The sequence below is a fragment of the Neovison vison genome, chromosome 8, assembly GCF_020171115.1.
Source record: "Neovison vison isolate M4711 chromosome 8, ASM_NN_V1, whole genome shotgun sequence".
Classification (NCBI taxonomy): domain Eukaryota; kingdom Metazoa; phylum Chordata; class Mammalia; order Carnivora; family Mustelidae; genus Neogale; species Neogale vison.
In genome coordinates, this window is record NC_058098.1 from 35499010 (window position 1) to 35518087 (window position 19078).

The 19078-nt window shown below is 38.5% G+C and overlaps 1 protein-coding gene across 2 annotated transcripts in view; it reads left to right on the forward strand.

Annotated features, from left to right (window-relative positions):
- Positions 1-9610: 9610 nt before the first annotated feature.
- Positions 9611-19078, forward strand: part of ANKEF1 (ankyrin repeat and EF-hand domain containing 1) — a 61044-nt gene continuing 51576 nt past the window's right edge. For both annotated transcript variants that reach the window (XR_006386149.1, XM_044263443.1), the window contains exon 1: positions 9611-10035. Coding sequence is in view for 1 of the 2 variants with exons in the window: in XM_044263443.1 (XP_044119378.1) it covers positions 9654-10035 (382 nt within the window). In the remaining variant the exon portion in view is untranslated. The remainder of the gene's footprint in view (positions 10036-19078) is intronic.

Below are 19078 nucleotides of genomic sequence, written 5' to 3' on the forward strand. Positions count from 1 at the left end.
ATAGAGGACAGTGGAAAGCTCCAGGTGTGTTGGGGGAGGGGTGGGCATCTGATTTCTAAAACTTTCCATAGAATGATTCCATAGTAATTTGAGGTGGCTGGGAATTTAGATGAAATAATTCTTTAACTTCCTAAACTAAAATGACAGACAAGTTTCAATAAAGTTCTGTAAAATTTGTAATAGTTCTCACAAGGAGCATTAGCTGTGGAAAGGGAAAGAGGACAATATAGGTAGTTAATAAATCATGAAGAATCTTTCAAGCATTGTTTTATGCAAGGAGAATGGATTTTTTTTCCCTTGTTCCTTTGTGATGGGATTCATCATCCTCGTGTTAGTTTTTGGAACTAAGTCTTCATGGTTTGAAAAGAGACCCAGGTGCAGAAAGGAAGTCACCTTGGGATAAAAATTGGATGCAATTAATCAACCAAATTGTGGAGATTTTACCACATTTGGCATGCATTTTAAGACTGATTTGTGGAGACAAATTACTTTTGACTCCAGTGGTCTCACTAGAAGGTATTGGTCTCATCAAATGAATCTAGTAAGCATCCTAAATTATCGCTACCCTTCAAAGAATCACAATCAAAGAAAAATAAGTCATGTTGTAGAGCAAGGTAAAAAAATAAGAAACAACAAAAATGATGCTTCATAAATTTCATGAAGTTCTTTCTTAGGCAACTCATTGTCTTGCAACCTTTAGAGATAGGCAAAATAGCTAATGATGTTAGCTTACATTAACTGAATAGTTACAGAACTATTTCAGCATTTTACCTCTTTAACTCATATAATCCTTGCAATGGCCATATGAGGTAGGTCATATTATTGTCCTCCTTTCCTAACAGAAGATATTGAAGTACAAGAAAGTTTAAGTAGCTCCCCAAAGGTATATAACTAGTAATCAGCATCGCTGTAATTAAAACCCAGACAGGTTGACTTGTGCAATCATTCAATCATTATTTTTAAAGACAAAAAGAGCATTGTTGTTTATATAATAATCTATTAAATGTGGTATTGAATTTAGAGCTAAAGTCTTAATGATTTACGGCCTGATGGCCTTCTCTGAATTGCATTCCATTTTGATTTGGACAACCCCAGATGTGTCAAAAATCTCGTCCCCCTTGAAGATAAATACTGCCTGGACTGTACCAGTCTAGTTGGTCTACCACAGATACGTCTTTGCACATGACCAATACATTGAGTTATTCTGCTCTCCCAGGAACCTCCCCAGATATTAGCTCCCACCTGAGAATTTTACTGTGGCTGGCTTAATGTTGCTGTCAGCAGATAAGTGCTGTGAGATCTCTAGACTTTAAAGAGTCCAGACTTGCCTCCATTCTGTCAAGAAAATGGGAGAGTATGAGATCAACTTTGGGTACAAGCATCTTGCATTTCTAAAAGCAACGTTCCCAATCTCCAATATTTTCCAAAGGACAAATAAAAAGGATAGACCAGCAGTGCAGAAACCCAAATCTCAAGAAATAAGACAGCACTCTTATTGCCCAAAGGTTGGCTTACCTTTTTCGATTTATTCATGCTTGGAAGGTTCTTACAGTTTCTATAAAGGATACTGATTTTTTAAAAAAGATTTTATTTATTTATTTGACAGAGATCACAAGTGGGCAGAGAGGCAGGCAGGGAGAGAGGGGGGGAAAGCAGGCTCCCCGCAGAGCAGAGAGCCTGATGCGGGGCTCAATCGCAAGACCCTGAGATCATGACCCGAGCTGAAGGCAGAGGCTTAACCCACTGAGCCCCTAGGTTACTGATTTTTTACCAGTCAGTTTGGACTGAGTTATGCTACAGTAACAATAGATACCTTCTACCCTCAGACCTTAGTATCTTACAACAGCAGAATTTTCTTCTTGCTCATTTTATATGGCAGTTGTAGGTTGGCTTTGGCTCTTCCATCCGGAGCCCACTCAGGAGGCATAAGCAGCCTCCATTTGGGACCCGCCAGCCCCCTGGCTCTGGAAAAAGAATGATGGTGACATCCCACAACAGCTCCTAGAGTTTTTGCTCCCAACTCACATCTAGCATTTCTTTTCTTTTCTTTTTTTTTTTTTTAAGATTTTATTTATTTGACAGAGCGAGATCACAAGCAGGCAGAGAGGCAGGCAGAGAGAGAGGAGGAAGCAGGCTCCCCGCTGAGCAGAGATCCCGATGCGGGCCTCGATCCCAGGACCCTGAGATCATGACCCGAGCGGCTCAACCCACTGAGCCACCCAGGCGCCCACATCTAGCATTTCTGACCACATTTCATCGGCCAAAGCAAGTCGCACAGCCAAGCCTGATGTCGTGGACCTGGAAGGTTTAATCCCTTCGTAGGGAGAAAGAGTTACCTGATATTGGGAACAACAATACAATGCTCAGATGTACTGAATTATATTGTATAGGTTTAGGGAGGCGCTGATCTGAATAAATTAACAGAGTAAAAATGCAAGCATGCTCCAGCAGCTTCAAGTTAATGTCATAAAAGAAATATTAAAGAAGCCCCAGCATTGAAGTTCCTCTCAACCTTTCCCTGCAGTAGCCATGTCAAGCTGCGACAGCTGACTGCAGAGAGCAAGCGGCAGAGCTCAGGGGGCTTCTGAGCCCAAAGTGCAATCACTCCTCCAGCACCGGCTACCCAGCGTGGGCCAGGTCACACAGCTTCTTATCTTGTCACATTGGCAAAAACCCAGCCTTCGCTTTTAACTTACGGCGTTGCAATTCTTTTCAAGTACATTGCCAGGACTTTATAAAGATTGATGGAGTGCTGGGAAGTCATTGGGTTGAAAGTCCAGATGTACATAAATCACGTCACAGCGTCATTTAATTCAGAATGTTTCTGCCCAAGTCATTACGGGATGGAAGCGGAGCGATTTATAGCGAGTCTTTGGGGATTTGATGATCTGAAAGGCAAGAGATAGTCAATGTATAATTTTGCTTCAGGAGTCACTGCGGTTGTTTTAAATCGACTGAGACCCTGCTTGCTGCTGATTTAAAATCTATTTTAAATTATTGGAAATATATTTGGGGGACAGTTTAGGATGAAGTGTTGAGTGTGATATTTGGTGGTCCAAACTAAAGTCTCATTTGCACAAAGAAAGAAACCTACCCATCAATAAAAATTATGTCAGCAAACTTCTTTTTATTTTAAAGCACTGTTCTCCACTTTAACTTGTCCTAGATCTGCTGATTTTTACATAAATTTACTTTAAGATAAGAACCCAAGATCTTCATGTTGGACAAGAGAATTTCCCATATCCTTCTAGTCTCGAGTCTACATTTAAAATCATCCTAGTTGTCACACCGAAGGACATGAAAGGCTACAATCCCGATTTATGCCCTCAGGGTCTCACACTAGCCACACAACTTGCATTTTAAGCCTGCAAAGTAGGTGGGGTTTGCCACTGTTTGCCAGAGCCCATTTCTGTTCTTCCTTTGTTAAAATCTCTTGATGTTCTCTAATACCTCATTTTCCCTTTTGCCCTTTTCCTATCAAAACCTATTCTTTGGAATAAATTATTTTTATTAAAAATTTTCCAGCAGATATCCATACCTCACTGACAGGAAATTACATCTGTTCGCGTAGGCTACAGCATACAGCTATCAATAAAAAACCGAACATTTTAGCCCAAGGAATGATGTTTGAATGGGAAATTAAAGACAATTAAAAGTGAAAGTGGGGTACATTTCTCTCTTTTGTAAAAATTAGTGGAGAAAATATAAACCAATGGTCGAAAAGGACCATTGGTTTGTATTGATATCACATTTCTGCAACCCCCTTTGAGAAGTTTATAGGAATTTTTGATAGAACAAATTCTTAAGGGAAGAGAGAAATTTCCTCCCCAGTGTGACCTCTGAAAACATACTCTACTAGGGAGGGAAATCTAAATTTGTATTTTTTTTCTAATTAATACTATAACTAATTTAATTTTATATAAATAATGTGAGAAATTTTGGATATACACATTCATTAAATAGTTTATGTAAAGTTAGTTTCATTTAATGTTACTTAAAAAAAAAATAAAGCTGTCCTTTAATTGCACTTACAATAGAAAATTTGAATTTTTCCCCTGACTGTTACTTCTCTAGCAGCTTTGTAAAATCAGGAAGTTGAATTTGAGAGATAATATTTAAAGGTGTTTGGTTTTGAAGTTGGTTGTTCATTCTTTCAGTTAAGGACAAGTTTCTTCAGTAAGGTGAGTAAGCACAACAGGGTCTCTCTCTTTGTTAAATTGGGAACGTGTGTATCATTTAAGCTACATACACTTTTATTAACCATCACAATGCATGGTTACAATATAACTGTACAATATAAACCTATGCAATATTATTCCAATAAAAACTATTTTACATTAATTGTTTAATCTCATCTGTGGAAAACCACCAATTCCTAACATTGAGTTTTAGGCTGAAAAAAAGCACTATTGGTCACTATAAGACATTTCATAACTTGAACCTCCCTTCCCAATTTTAATTACCTACCTTTCCTTTCCTATATGTGGAAAGGTATATTATTTTCTTTGTATTTTTTAATTTAAGGTTTATCTATTATTTGAGAGAGAGAGAGAGCGTGAGCCAAGGGAGGGGCAGAGGGAGAGGAAGTAGACTCTCAGGACCCGATCCCAGGACCCTGTGATCATGACCTGAGCTGAAGGCAGACAATTGGCTGAACTGCTCAGGTGCCCTGAAAGGTATATTATTTTAGAGTTTTATTTACATTATTCTCCTCATTTGTTTTTTTTTTAATTTTGCCTCTAGTTCACTCCCCTAATTTATTCTTTAAAAAGTATCCTCATCTTTATTTACTACACATTATCTTTTATTTGTATTTTTTTAACACTGTGTGGCAACTGTATTTCAATTTTAAAAATTAAAGATTAAAAAATAAAAAAAAAAATTCCTACCTAAACAGAGTTTAGTAAATACAAGTTAGAAAGACTTTAAAAAATGTAATAAAGTCAGAAATAAGTATAAACAAAAGATATCTATGACCTTAAGGAGCAATGATTTTTGAAAGCTTAATTTACAATAAATAAGCATTTGCGGTTGAAAGTCTATGAGGTTAATGGAATGGTCCTATTTTTAAGAATAGTCTTAATAGGAAAGCTAAAGCAAATATGATTGATATAGCTATTCCCTGAAAATGGATGTAGCAATACTTTTAGGTCCAACTCGAATGCCTCACAATAATAAAGCCTTCCATGGCATCATCAAACCCATGTACAATTACTATGTACCACACGTAAGGTACAGTCTTTCTTTTAATGTATTTATTTGCTTACCCTTCTACATTACAAAATCTTCATAGTAAGGTCTCTCTTTTTCATATTTGTATCTTATAATTATAGATCAAGAAACTGGTCAAAGACTCAAAATAGAGTGTTTAAATGAAACTGAATTCTAGATGCATACTAGGAGTCAGGAAAAAAAAAGGATTCTAAACTTGCATCTGCTATCTACTAGGTGTGTTCCCTTGAATAGGTTGCTAGCTTTAGGATCATACACTCATTGTGTCTGTCTTCAAAGTTGTGTTCTCTAACCCACTCCCCTGCAAAAATCACATCTAAAATACATTTGCTACCTTTACACACTAAAACGGACCCTCTACAAAAGGTAATCTTCAACCAAACTCCATAACCAATCTTGGAATAATTATCTCTAAAATTGAACAATTCAACAAGGTGATGCTTTAAAAGGCCCAATATCATAGAATCAGCAAAGTAGACTCAGAATTCTAACTCAAAGATGTCATGCTTTCTATATACCACGCCACTTACTTGTGTTTTAGAAGTCTTGGAATGCTTTTAAAAGGCTTTTCACTCTTAATAATGTTTCTGTTCATAAGGCGCACCTCACTGGTTTGGATAGTCAAATGAGATGATATGAAACTTCCTTGTAAAGAATAAAAGCCTCCGAAATACCAACTGGTGTTCTTATCACGATGCTGATGTTGATAAAGATGATATGGAAGAGAAAATTATGTACTTTGGATGTTTTGTCACTCCGATACTTACATTCTTTTAAATGAGCTACTTACTGGGAGCTGGGAGAAGACTCTGGATTTTTATTACTTGCTCTTCAACTTTTGAGTAAAATTAAAATGTAATCTTCAGAGGTGTAAAATGTAAAATTTCAGAGGTGATTACCTACTGTATTTACTTAGAAATTATGGCTCTCTCTATATGTGTGTATATATACACAGATATATACCTTAGAAAAGGATGATAATTGACTTGAAGAAATTTCTGGTCTTACTGGGAAAAGTCTCTGAAACATTGGTTTGTATGAAAATTGCATGTGGAACTGTGTATGCTGGGCCCTGGCTTCCTGGCTGAGATGAAGTCTCCTGTCCTTTTCTCCTAATTGTTCTTTCTTTTGAAACTGGAGTCCGGTTAGAGCTTGTAACATATTTGTCTTCTTTTCTTCTCACTAATAATGGATTTGAAAAAAAGGAGCTCTTTGTTTTTCTGATTTTCTTCTAAAGAGCAAAATCATTGATATGAATCGTTCTGGAAGCTGGAAATCGGTGATCCAGGTACCGACAGGGTTGATGGCTTGTGGAGTGCTATCTTCTCCCCATGTCTTCACATCATCTTCCCTCTGTGTTCATCTGTGTCCAAATTTCCTCTTCTTACAAGGACACCAGTCACACTGGATAAGGGCTTTGATATTCTTGGAATTTTTCATATGCATATGAATACTGATCCACCTTCTGTGACCCTCCTGAAAGGAGTCCTCTATCATGTGAGGAAGAGCTCGAGCCACCATGCTTGACCTTCCCCAAATATACTTCCAGTTCCCAAGAGCGAGGAGGGGGCATGCCAGACCAGGTGGGGCCACACGGGGAAGCATCAGGCTTAGTCAGGCAGAGGAAGCAAAGAGAAAACATGGACAGGAGTCTTTATTGCAGTTTCTTGAACCAGCCGCAGGCTCTGTGAGCTCGGAGCGCGGCCGGAAGTCAGGCAGACGGGAGTAACTGGGCACTGTTCTCTGAGGGCGCACTGAGGAGTGGGGCCCCAGGATCTCGGCTCCTCCGGGCGGAGACCGGGAGGCCGCCATTTGTATTCCCGTCCTCCAGAACTCTCTTTTATTTGTATTTTATCAAATGTTTACTCAATGAATAATAGAGGGACCTGATAATAAAATTTGTACCATATGAAAGAGCACAAAATGAAAACACAAAGTCTTTCCCTCCCCCCACACCTGTCCTAATCACCAGAGAGAACTAAATTTAACATTTTTTGGTTTTGGTGCTCCGTGGTGATTAGCTCTAAAATTCCAGACCAGTCCTATCCAATAGGAATATAATGTGAGCCACAATTAACTACTGTAGTAGCTATATTTAAAAGGGTGAAATTAATTTTAATGCTATATTTTATTTAATCTCCTATATTTATTTAATTAAATATTTAATTAAATACTTATTTAATCTAACCAAAATGTTGTCATTTCACATATATTTAATATAAAAACTATGAATGAGCTATTTTAAAGTCTGATCTTTTAAATGTTAAGTGTATTTCATAGTTAAAGCTCATATCAATTCAGACTAACTATATTACAAATGTTCAATAGTCCCATGTGGTTGGTGATACCATATAGGACATCACAGGTCTAGAGAATATAATATAAACCTAGTGTATTATTTAGCAATTTTAAACAGTATTTGCTAATTTCTTGCCATGAAAATGAAAAACCTAGTATCTTCTCTACTTGTTTTATCTTACAAGTCTTGTTAAATTTGTATTTTTTGTTCTCCACTGGCCTTTCTTATTAATTACAAAACTATACCAAACCTTTATTTCTCACACCACGTGTAAACAGGTATTCCTTGAATTCCAACTGTGGAAGATGTAGAAATCCATATTTCCTCACTTCTCAACAATTTGTAAATTGTCAAAGGTTCTAACCTCGGTATTCTGTGCTATCACTATAATGAATTTTCTTGTCGTGTTTTAGGTTTCCAGAAATGTAAAACTAAGAGATAGCATTCAGAATATTAAGCATTTAGAAATATCTGTAAAGTCAAGCAGTGTGATTAAACCCTTCGGAAATAGAATCTCACACTTTTTTTTTTTTAAGATTTTATTTATTTGACAGAGATCACAAGTAGACAGAAAGGAAGAGACAGAGGAGGAAGCAGGCTCCCCGCTGAGCAGAGAGCCCGATGTGGGGCTCGATCCCAGGACCCTGGGATCATGACCTGAGCCAAAGGCAGAGACTTAACGCCACCCAGGTGTCCCAGAATCTCACACTCTTAACCTATATTACATGGAGAAGAACATTCTGAGTATTACGGACCAATAGATTCTCACTTCCAATATTGTCTAACTCAAAAGTACCCTTCCTGGGACGCCTGGGTGATTCAGTTGGTTGAACATCCAACTCTTGACCTCAGCTCAGGTCATGATCTCAGGGTTGTGAGATTGAGCCCTGCATCAGGCTTGGTGGTCAGCTGGGAGCGCTTGAGAGTCTCTCTCCCTCTGCCTCTCTTCCATCTCAAGCGCACAAGTGCTCTCTTGTTCTCTCTCGCTCTCTCTTCCTCTCTCTAAAATAAACAAATAAATACATGAACTCTTTAAAAAAAAAAAAAAAAAGAGCACATTTGGGGCACCCGGGTGGCTCCGTCGGTTAAGCTTCTGACTCTTGTTCAGGTCATGATCTCAGGATCCCGAGAGCAACCCCGTGTCTGTTTCCCTGCCCTCCAGGGAGTCTACTTTACCTTCTCCCTCTGCCCCTCCCTCTACTCATGGGCTCTCTCTCTCTCTCTCTTTCTCAAATAAATAAATAAAATATATTTTTTAAAAGTGTATTTCAGTTTAGTTTGCCTCATTTGAGGACACAGCTTCATCATTCAACTTTATGTATTTTCTTGGATTCTCTTATTACTTTTCATTTACCTTGTTAACTAAGAAATATCCTGGTCCTTTTGTTTTTAGATCATCAAAATTTTTAAGTATGCCATTTAATACAGGAAGGTGACTGTCTTCTCTAAAGCTATCTCTGGTAGCCTACCAGCTTCCTTTTATAATTTGAATTTATTACCTTGTATGTCTGCTGCTGAGCTGTGATTCTGGGATTTAATTCCATTGCCCCATTGGTTAAATTCAGTTTTTTATATGCCAAGAATTCCTCTTTTAACAAAGAATTTATTAGAGAATATAATATAATATTATATATTATAATATAAATTTATTAGAGAATATAATTTATTAGAGAATATAATTGGATTATATTCTCTGATAAATTTTTTTCAAACACATGCAGGAGAGGTCAAACTGGCATATTTTAATTTCCCAAGAAATATCAAATTTCTACTGTAGCCTTACATGTTGTAAATGAACACCATTAGTGGGTTCATCTCCTGGTGATTAGAAACCATATGACTCAGTTACATAGTTAGGGTGATAAAAGAAATCCCTGAACTTCTCTCCACTAGAGAAACAAGTGGTGAAGCAATATCCCACACTTCACCTTTAGCCACTGTTTCACACCAGTTGGGAAATCAAAATTTCATTATACAACCCTCCTGGAAGATACTTGTAGGATTACAACACACTTTAGCATGTTTAGAAATGTCCTTCTCCCTGCCCACATCTTACAAAGACATAATTGCATAGTGGGAGCCTTTAGGAAGTTTTAAATATCTTCTGAGAACGAGGAGAAATATGGACATGTTGGCCAAGCTGGCCATTTTCATGGTGGATCTCACACTTGCTTTGGCCACTTTTGGTCTCCTCTATGCTGTTTCCTTAATAGCAACCACAGCTATATTCATCCTCATCCTCTTCTATTTTTTCAAAGGGATGGACAAACACTGTGACTTCAGCAAGGGAAGAGTCCGAGCACTAGATTCAAGCAGTGCTACTGGGAAGGCATTTGCGAGCAACATGGGGAGAGTCAGTTCTGGGATGCTCCCCATCCATTTTCCAGCTGCAAGAGAAGAGGCACGAGGAGTGTGTTTTTGTCTGCCAGAGAGTGAGGAGCCCTCTGTGGTGGAGGAAAGGTGCGAGAGGACCTGCCGGAATGCCGCACCCACCCAACTGACAGGTATTTTTTTTTAAGACATCTTGTCCCCCAGATTAGATCAGCTTCTAGTCCCATTAATTCTGGGTTCATCACTGCAGAGTGATATCTTTTATTAAATAAAGGAAACTTGTGTGCAATATTACATTTTATTCCTTAAGGAATTTGGACCCACCAGCATCTTCTGTACAAGGTTTTTTTGCTTTCGTTTTTGTTTTTATGTATGAAGTTATTTTTAAGGTGGACAGGTGTCATGTTCATTTTAATTATCCCTTTTGTGAATGAGATCATACAAGTAACCTGTGTTTGCGGTGAGAGAAAGAAAACCAGTGTTCCGTATCGCTGCCCTCCATTTTTTCAAAAATGGGAGTCAGCAGCCTCTGTAGGGACCACAAACCATTTTTGTTTCCAGCTGAAAGTCTCACTTACCCCACAAATCAGGGAATCCTACCTGTATAATTTTCTCTCCGAAGCATGGGTTAACTACAGGTCAAAAGTAGTTGAAACTTTTAAGTCTTCTCTACCAGTTTAACTAAAAGGCTTGGTAGAAAAGGAAGTTTGAGAAAAATGGATGTTTTTTCTCTCTATGGGTTTCTTCCTTGACTCCAGGAAGCTGTCCTCAAGAGGACAGTGTATTTTCAAATGGCACTTGGAGCAAAAACAGTATTTTGGTGTCCTGGGACACTAGAGATTTTAAGGGGGGAAAAAGTCATGGTGGTGTAATGGTAACACTCCAAACTCTGAAACAGGACTCCTTTGGAATTACTGAGTTGTTCATTCTATTTTATCACTTTGGTGCACTGGAGATCAATGGATCAGTTTTGTCTTCTTTTTGTCAGGTAAATGACCACCATAGGTGCTCTGTGTTTATGGTAAAAATCTATACAGGTTAGGGTATATAGATATATAGTCTCAGGAAAAATATCTGGCTTGTTTGCAGAAGACTGTGGTAAATTGTTTCCATGTTAGCCATCATGATTACAGCTTCTTCTTCTTCTTCTTTTTTTTTTTAAAGGATTTATTGTTTGGCAGAGAGTGAGAGAAGGAGGGGGTGCAGCAGAAGGACATGGGGAAGCAGGCTCTCTGCTTAGCAGGGCACCCGATGCGGGACTTGATCCCAGGACCCTAAGATCATGACCTGAGCCGAAGGCAGAGGCTTAACCCACTGAGCCACCCAGGTGCCCTGATTACAGCTTCTTAAAACCAACCCCTGTCCTCATATTTCATCTTCATTGTCTTGTGGACTTTTCGTGTCTAACATTTTTAAAGTATTTCTCCCCAGCAAACTGAAAAATCATTTTAGTCTATAAGTAAGATAACTTAAATGAACTCCTTACCAAAAAAGTAGCAAAATTTGACTCAATAAGGAAAAGAGAATGAGCTTAGTCCCACAAACAACAAATACTTCAACCTTTAGTTGATCGTAAGCATCCTCGCCCCCCCCACAAACACCAGAAGGAAAGTAATTACACGAGATGTTGTGTTAACTAGTTTGATTGTGACAATTATTCCACAATGTATACATATATCAAAACATCAGGTTACACACCTTAAATATACACTAACTATGTAATATTATGGGTTATTATTGTATTATTATAATTATAGGCTACACATAAAATGTCGCGTTGTACTCATTAAATATATACAATTCCTAATCAATAAAGTGAAAAGAAAAGGAATGGGAAAAAAAATAAATAAACGCACCAAGAAAAGAAAAAAACATTTAAACTTTTAGAAAACAATGAATTGACTTTAGGTTAATAATGTTACCCAGGTTTCAGTCATGGTGTTTGTTCAAGAGCATAATACCTGCTCCAAGAAATTGATGCATTTTGCTGAATGAGTACAGACTGTAGTAAGAAATTTATTTTTTTAAAATTTAAAAAATATTTTATTCATTTATTTGATGCAGAGAGAGGATGAGAGAGAGCACAAGCAAGGGGAGCAGCAGGCAGAGGAGAAGGGAGACTCAGGCTTCCCGCTGAACAAGGAACCGGGCACATAGCTCGACCCCAGGGTCCTGAGCTGAAGGCAGCCGCCCAACCAACAGAGTCACCCAGGTGCCCTCATAGTAAGGGAATAGTAATTATTCCCCCATAGTAATTATTTAAAAATAATTCTCCATTACATATTTTCCAATTTTAGGTAACAGATGTAGCATGTGGAGTGTACAACCAGACCCATACTTTAAACCATTGCCTCTGTTTCCCACTTGCGTTCAATTTACAATCACAGAGGCATTATTTTGTGAAATGGTTTTTCAATTCTAGGAAAACTCAACTACCATGAAATACCACAAAAGCTGTACACAGAGTGTGTATGTATTCGTCTTTAAGTCTTAATTCAGTCACCAAATTATCTAGAAGGCGCAGAAGGATGAAACCACAGCTTAAGTCAATTTTGATTCAAATGAGGCAGAGGAACAGGTCTGAGGCATTGCCTGAAGTCAAGGATCCTAGGGATGAACTAAGGGCAGGGATGAGGGAGCGGAGCATGGAGAAGGGAAGAAAGGCTATAACATCTGAGCCTCGGGTGTGATTAAACTTAAGGGCCCTGGGACACCTGGATGGCTCGGTTGGTTAAGCATCTGCCTTCAGCTCAGGTCATGATCCCAGCCCTGCATTGGGTTCCCTGATCAGCAGGGATCCTGCTTCTCCCTATCTCTGCTGTGACCCCTACTTGTGTGCCCGCTGTCTCTCTCCCTGACAAATAAGTAAATAATCCTTAAAAAAATAAACTGAAGGGTACCACGTCGAGCAAAATACAAGTTTGCCTTGTAGAGCTTTTGAGTACCTAAGAAACTTCACTCCACTGTGCTAGCATTCCTAGGTAATGAGTCACAGTTGTAACCCAACAGAGATTTCTTTTACAGTCTTTGCCATTTGTCCCAGAGTTCTCTTAGCTTCCATGTATTCCTATTGGAAAGGATTAGGTCAATGGTAATGATTTTATAAGAAAAGAAACCAAAGATGCTTTACATTTTTAATATTTTGAGATTTGCCCTCAGTCTCCACTGTACACCTCCTTATAGGTGCCTTCAGAGACGTGCTGGCCCTATGGGGTTTTGGGTGTGCATGCTTTGCCAGGCTCATGCAACTCCCTTGAGGTCTTTTTTGCATCCTATGCTGTGACTGTCCATTAGCTTCTATGTGGGTTCCAGAAACTTCGCTTTAGTTGAGTGACATTCTAAATGCTGTTAAGTGAGACTTCACTTCTAAGACATGGTATTTCCCCGGGATTCAACCAGGGCTCCTTTTAGCTCTATCTTATAGAATGTAGCAGCTCAGTCTTAAATTCAAAAGGACCTTGAAAGTCTTTGAATACACTTCTCATCCAATTAAGAAATATATTCTGCAATATCCCTGAAACACGGTTCTTCAACTTTTTCTTAAACATTTTTCATGAGAGGCACAAGACAGCCCATTGTTAAGAAGTTCTTTAAAACATCCAGTAGAAGTTTGAGCCCCTGCAACTGCCATCTCTTTGTCCTATTTTTGCTCCATTAGACAGTCTAGAAAATAGTTGACTAAGTACAATGACTTCACTGGAACCACAAATCCCAAGAAGAAAAAGGAACTTCCCTCCTGATTTTCTACTAGATACTCACACCATTGAACAATGTTGCCCTTTGCAGAGCAAATAGACTCCATTTAAAATCATAGCTCGTAAAATAAATCTAGGGTTTATTGTGTACTTTAATAGAGGATTCTTTTTTTTTTTTAAGATTTTATTTATTTATTTGACCGATGGAGATCACAAGTAGGCAGAGAAGCAGGCAGAGAGAGAGGAGGAATCAGGCTTCCTGCTGAGCAGAGAGCCCGATGCGGGGCTCAATCCCAGGACCCTGGGATCATGACCTGAGCCGAAGGCAGAGGCTTTAACCTACTGAGCCACCCAGGCGCCCCATAATAGAGGATTCTTAATTTGTCTTTTCTGACTTCTTGTACATATTTGTTAATCGAGAATTTTGAAATTCATTTCTTCGAAGCTTCCGAAGTCTGGGAGAGTTGCCAATTTGCACCAAAGAGCGGCATTTTATTAGTGCATTCATAACTATTAAAATGCAATTCTAAGGCACTGACCCAATTTCACAGCACATCAAAAATTTAATTCAACCCCAGATGACTCTCCAGATGTCTGATAATTTTCCAGTGAATGTTGTTATTTAGAAGGTCAGATGAATTTGAACATTTTGGAAGACTGACAAACTTGTCAATATAATTTTTTCATGTGAATTCATAAACAACACTCCAAGTAGGCTAATCTTTACAGAATGAAGCCCCCTTTATCAAAGATGGCTGAAAGTAGTGAAAATCAGGACAAGGTGCAGCCATCCTGTTTCTGGTGGCACTGAGAGCAGCTAAAGCCTATCCTAGGCTCGTGAGGGGATGTTTCCATGGCTAGGATCTGTGTGGCTTTGTTACTAGGGGCAGTTAGAAAGTTAGAAGTCAATGATTTTTCTGACTTTGTGGATGGCTGAGGGAGAGCAAGATTTCAGAAGCTGCAAGACAAGGAGGGAATTCAAGTTTTGGAATGCATCCCTGGTATGCATTATCTCTTTTTTGTTTCTGCCTTTGGTGACATTCCTAAAAATATATAAGCTTTTTGAATCTGGGAGTCCAATTAAGATCTTGACTACACTCCATTGGCGGTTTGTGTCAAGTCACTGTCTCCTTAGGCTTCTGCTCCCTGATCTGAAAAGAAGACAATATGAACCCAAAGACTTGGAAGGTTCCTATAATACTGTGAATTTTATAGAATAACATGACTTAGAAATATCAAATGTGGTCAACCAAGTTGGCAACCTGCACAGAGGATCTCTTAGCATTTCTCAAAATGTCTAGTTAATACCTGGGGAGTGCATGAGATGTTCCCACATCTTGTCCCCCAAGGGACAAGGTGACAATTTTCTGGAGCATTTATAGAACTGAAGTAAAATCTCTTGGAATAAGTTTTCTTAGAGACCCCAAATTTTTCCTGGCATTCCTATCGCATCACCTGCTCATAATTAAAGGTTAACTTCACATGCACATCTGCATCCCACAGGCATCAATTATCCCATTAGTTCAGACAGTCTGTCCGAACTCTACAGCTTTGCATTAGTGTTATATCTGCAAGCAAGACACCTCTTTCGTATTCTCTATCGACCACGTCATTACTTCTCCTTCAGGATCTCAATTAGTTCATCCACAAAATAAATACATGGTACAAATAATGTTAATTGCCACTTCTGGGCTAATATTTTATTATTTTAAGGCTTTAGTGAGTAGATGCTTATTTCTACTCAGGGTACTAGACAGTTTGGCAAAACCAAGATCTCTAATATGGAAACTGACTTCAAATGGGTTTCCATTATATTCCGACTTGAAAGAATCTATGAACTAGACATGAATCAGAAAACTCATGCGAAGTTATAACTACTCAAATAAGATTTAATACTTTTTCAAAAATTAAAGTGTCAGTGAAAGCTCAGAGTTCCCCAACTTTGATTTATTCATTTTTAATAGTCTGTGTTTTGAGTGGGCAAATTAATCCAGATTACCCAACTGATTTGCATTGTAAATCGTCTTTGTGCCTTAGAAGGTAGGCTTTGCTAAAAGTAAATGGATTGTTTAGCAACCGGTTTTTGACTCTGGTGCCAAAAGCACAGACAAAAAGGTAAAAAAACACACAAAAAAACAAAAAATGGACTGCATCAAAATTAAAAACTTCAATGTATCAAAGAACACAAACAACAGATTGAAAAAGCAACCCATGAGATGAGAGAAGATATGTGCAAATTATGTATCTGATAAAAGATTAAAGTCCAAACTATATAAAGAACTTTTACAACTCAACACCATGAACAACAAAACAACCTAATTATAAAATGAACAAAGGACTTGAACAGACATTTCTCCAAAGAAGATATATAAATGATCAATAAGCACATGAAAAGATGCTTAATCTCACTAATTACTAGGGAAATGCAAATCAAAACTGCAGTGAAACACCACCTCACACTCATTAGAATGGCTACTATTAAAAGCCAGAAAAGAACCAAGAGTTAGTAGAGCTGTGGAGAAGTCTGACCCCTTGTACAGATCAAATGGTGCAGCCACTATAGAAAATAGCATGGTAGTTCCTCAAAAGTAAGAAAAGATGAGCCAACAATTCAACATCTGGGTATCACACCCCCTCCCCCCCAAATTGAAAGTAAGGTCTTGGAGAGATATTCATACACCATGGTCATAGCAGCATTACTCACAATGGCCAAAGGGTAGAATTGTCCACTGACAGATGAATAGATAAACAAAATACAGTATGTATATACAACGGAATATTATTCAGACTTATAAAAAAAGGAAATTCTTCCAGGTGCTACAACATGGATGGACCTTAAGGATACGTTACAAAATAAGTCTGTTACAAAAAAGGACAAAAACAGTATGATTCCACCCATAGGAGGTACCTAGAATTGTCCCATTCATAGAAAGACAGGAAGTAGAAGAGTGATTGCCAGAGACAGGAGGGAGGGTCAAGGGAAGAGTATAGGGTTCCAGCTTCACAAGATTAAAAGAGTTCTGGAGATGGTTGGTGGTTATGGTTGTATGACAATACGAATGTCCTTAATGACACTGAACCACACACTTAAAAATGGTTGGGGTGGTAAATTTTATGTTATGTGCATTTTATCACAATTGAAAATAATAATAAAGACAAAAGTTGGGGCGCCTGGGTGGCTCAGTGGGATAAGCCTCTGCCTTCAGCTCAGGTCATGGTCCCAGGGTCCTGGGATCGAGCCCCACATCGGGATCTCTGCTCAGCGGGGAGCCTGCTTCCTCCTCTCTCTGTCTGCCTCTCTGCCTACTTGTGATCTCTGTCTGTCAAATAAATAAATAAAATCTTTAAAAATATATTTAAAAAGAAAAGTAAGTGAATTGTAATATTAGCAAAATATATTAAAGTTCTGAATCAATCTAGAATTAGTGTACAAATTAAAGCACGTTCTTGGTTTTTGTTTTTGTTTTTCTTTTTTCTGTGGTGGTTTTGTTTTGTTTTGTTTGTTTGTTTGTTTTGTTTTGTTTTTTGTTTTTTTTTGCCTGGCTCTAAAAACTAGGCTTTAGGATATGATGTTCTTTATGGGGCATTTTGTGTAGGTAAACTATTCAGATTACTTGGCTTTTTATTTATTTATTTATTTATATTTATTTATTTGTTTGACAGAGAGAGAGAGAGAGATCACAAGTAGGCAGAGCAGCAGGCAGAGATAGAGGGGGAAGCAGACTCCCTGCTAAGCAATCCCTGGACCCTGAGATCATGACCTGAGCCGAAGGCAGAGGCTTAACCCACTGAGCCACACAGGTGCCCTTGTTATTTTAAATAGAGTATATTTGGGCAAGGTATTTCCTGTTCCTTTTGGATGTCAAGGAAAGCTGCATTAAGTTATGAGGATAGACAAACAGATCACCTTGGGGTGTTATGATTCATTCTTTTCAAACACCAAATGCTTCTCTTCCTCTCATTACTTATTTAGAATCCAAATGTAGTCATATGTACTCACATGCTAGATAAAATGAAGAATGAACCGGCATATTTAAAACAATGGCTCTCTTCAATCAAACCTAACTGGAAAATCTAACTAATAATCCTCCCATCCAAGTACTAACCAGGCTCGACCCTGCTTAGCTTCCGAGATCAGACGAGATCGGGCGCGTTCAGGGTGGTATGGCCGTAGACGAAAATCTAACTAATAATCCTAATAGAGAACAATTATTCCCTCTGGAAAGATGACCACTTTGCTGCATTAAAATTATTTTAGTTGACCAAAATTTGGAGTAGACCAAGCAAAGCCAAATACCATTACCATTACTGCAATGCAAAATCAAATGTGCAGACTGAAGTTTATAATGTGAACACATTGCAGTTTGCTTTAAAAATATTTAAGAGTTTTATTTCCAATGCATTTACCTTAACATTTAGAAAAAAATCTAATATTTCAAGCGCTGCCAATTCCTGCTCTGGACCTGTGAAGAACTTGGGGTTTAGTAGGAGAAGATAGGATTACACATACAGTCACAATATAAAATTAGTGCTATGCTTACAGGTGTGAGCCGTTGCGGTTTATTCTGCCTGAGGAAAACCTGCACCAAAATGGAGGTATTTAGTTTAAACTTTAAACTGCTTTTTAGTTTGAACCGGGTTTGGAGCTTACCAAATAAAGAAGAGAGGAAATGAACAAGTAAATGCCCTGCTCATGAGAAGCTGCAAAAGCAAAGGCAGGAAGAAATTAACACTCACTGTGGGAAACTGGAAACAAGATACAAATTGTGTATTGTATTTCAGTGTCAAGTGACTGACAGGCCATGTGGTATCTACGTCACTTGTTTAAAATGCACTTTCAGGGGCACCTGCGTGGGGTCCTGGGATCAAGCCTGGCATCGGGCTCTCTGCTTGGCAAGCAGCCTGTTTCCTCCTCTCTCTCTCTTTTTGCCTGCCTGTCTACTTGTGATCTCTGTATATCAAATAAATAAATAAAATCTTTAAAAAAAATAAAAAATAAATAAAATGCACTTTCACATGGAGGAAACAAAACATTGTATCTCCACTAACCTGCTTCTTTTATGAATGAGGAACCTCATGGGAAATGAGGAAAACTAATTTCCCATTTTTGGTGTGGAAGAACAAAGAGGTTTGCATCAGGGACCGTCCTGTTGGTGTAATATGCAAGTCCCCAAACAGGAGCACCAAATCCAATCACGCTGATACTCAGTTATGTTAAATAGAGCTCATTCAGGGATTCGCTACAAAATGTAAGCAAATATTGACAAACAAACAAATAGACATAGTGCATTTTACAACTATGAGAGATACTGAGAGATGGCCAACGGGGTATCAAAAGATGAGGCTGCAAAGATAAGCCTAATGCAGGCTCACTTGGGGGCTCTAAGGAGGTCTCTGCCCAGCGATGGGCCCACTTTCATGCAGGGGCTCTGTTAGGGGCTCTCTCTATCTGTCTTGGCTTGGCTCTGACCCTTAGCTAGCTACCTCCTCTTTCAGCCCCTTCCTTCCATCCAGATGAACC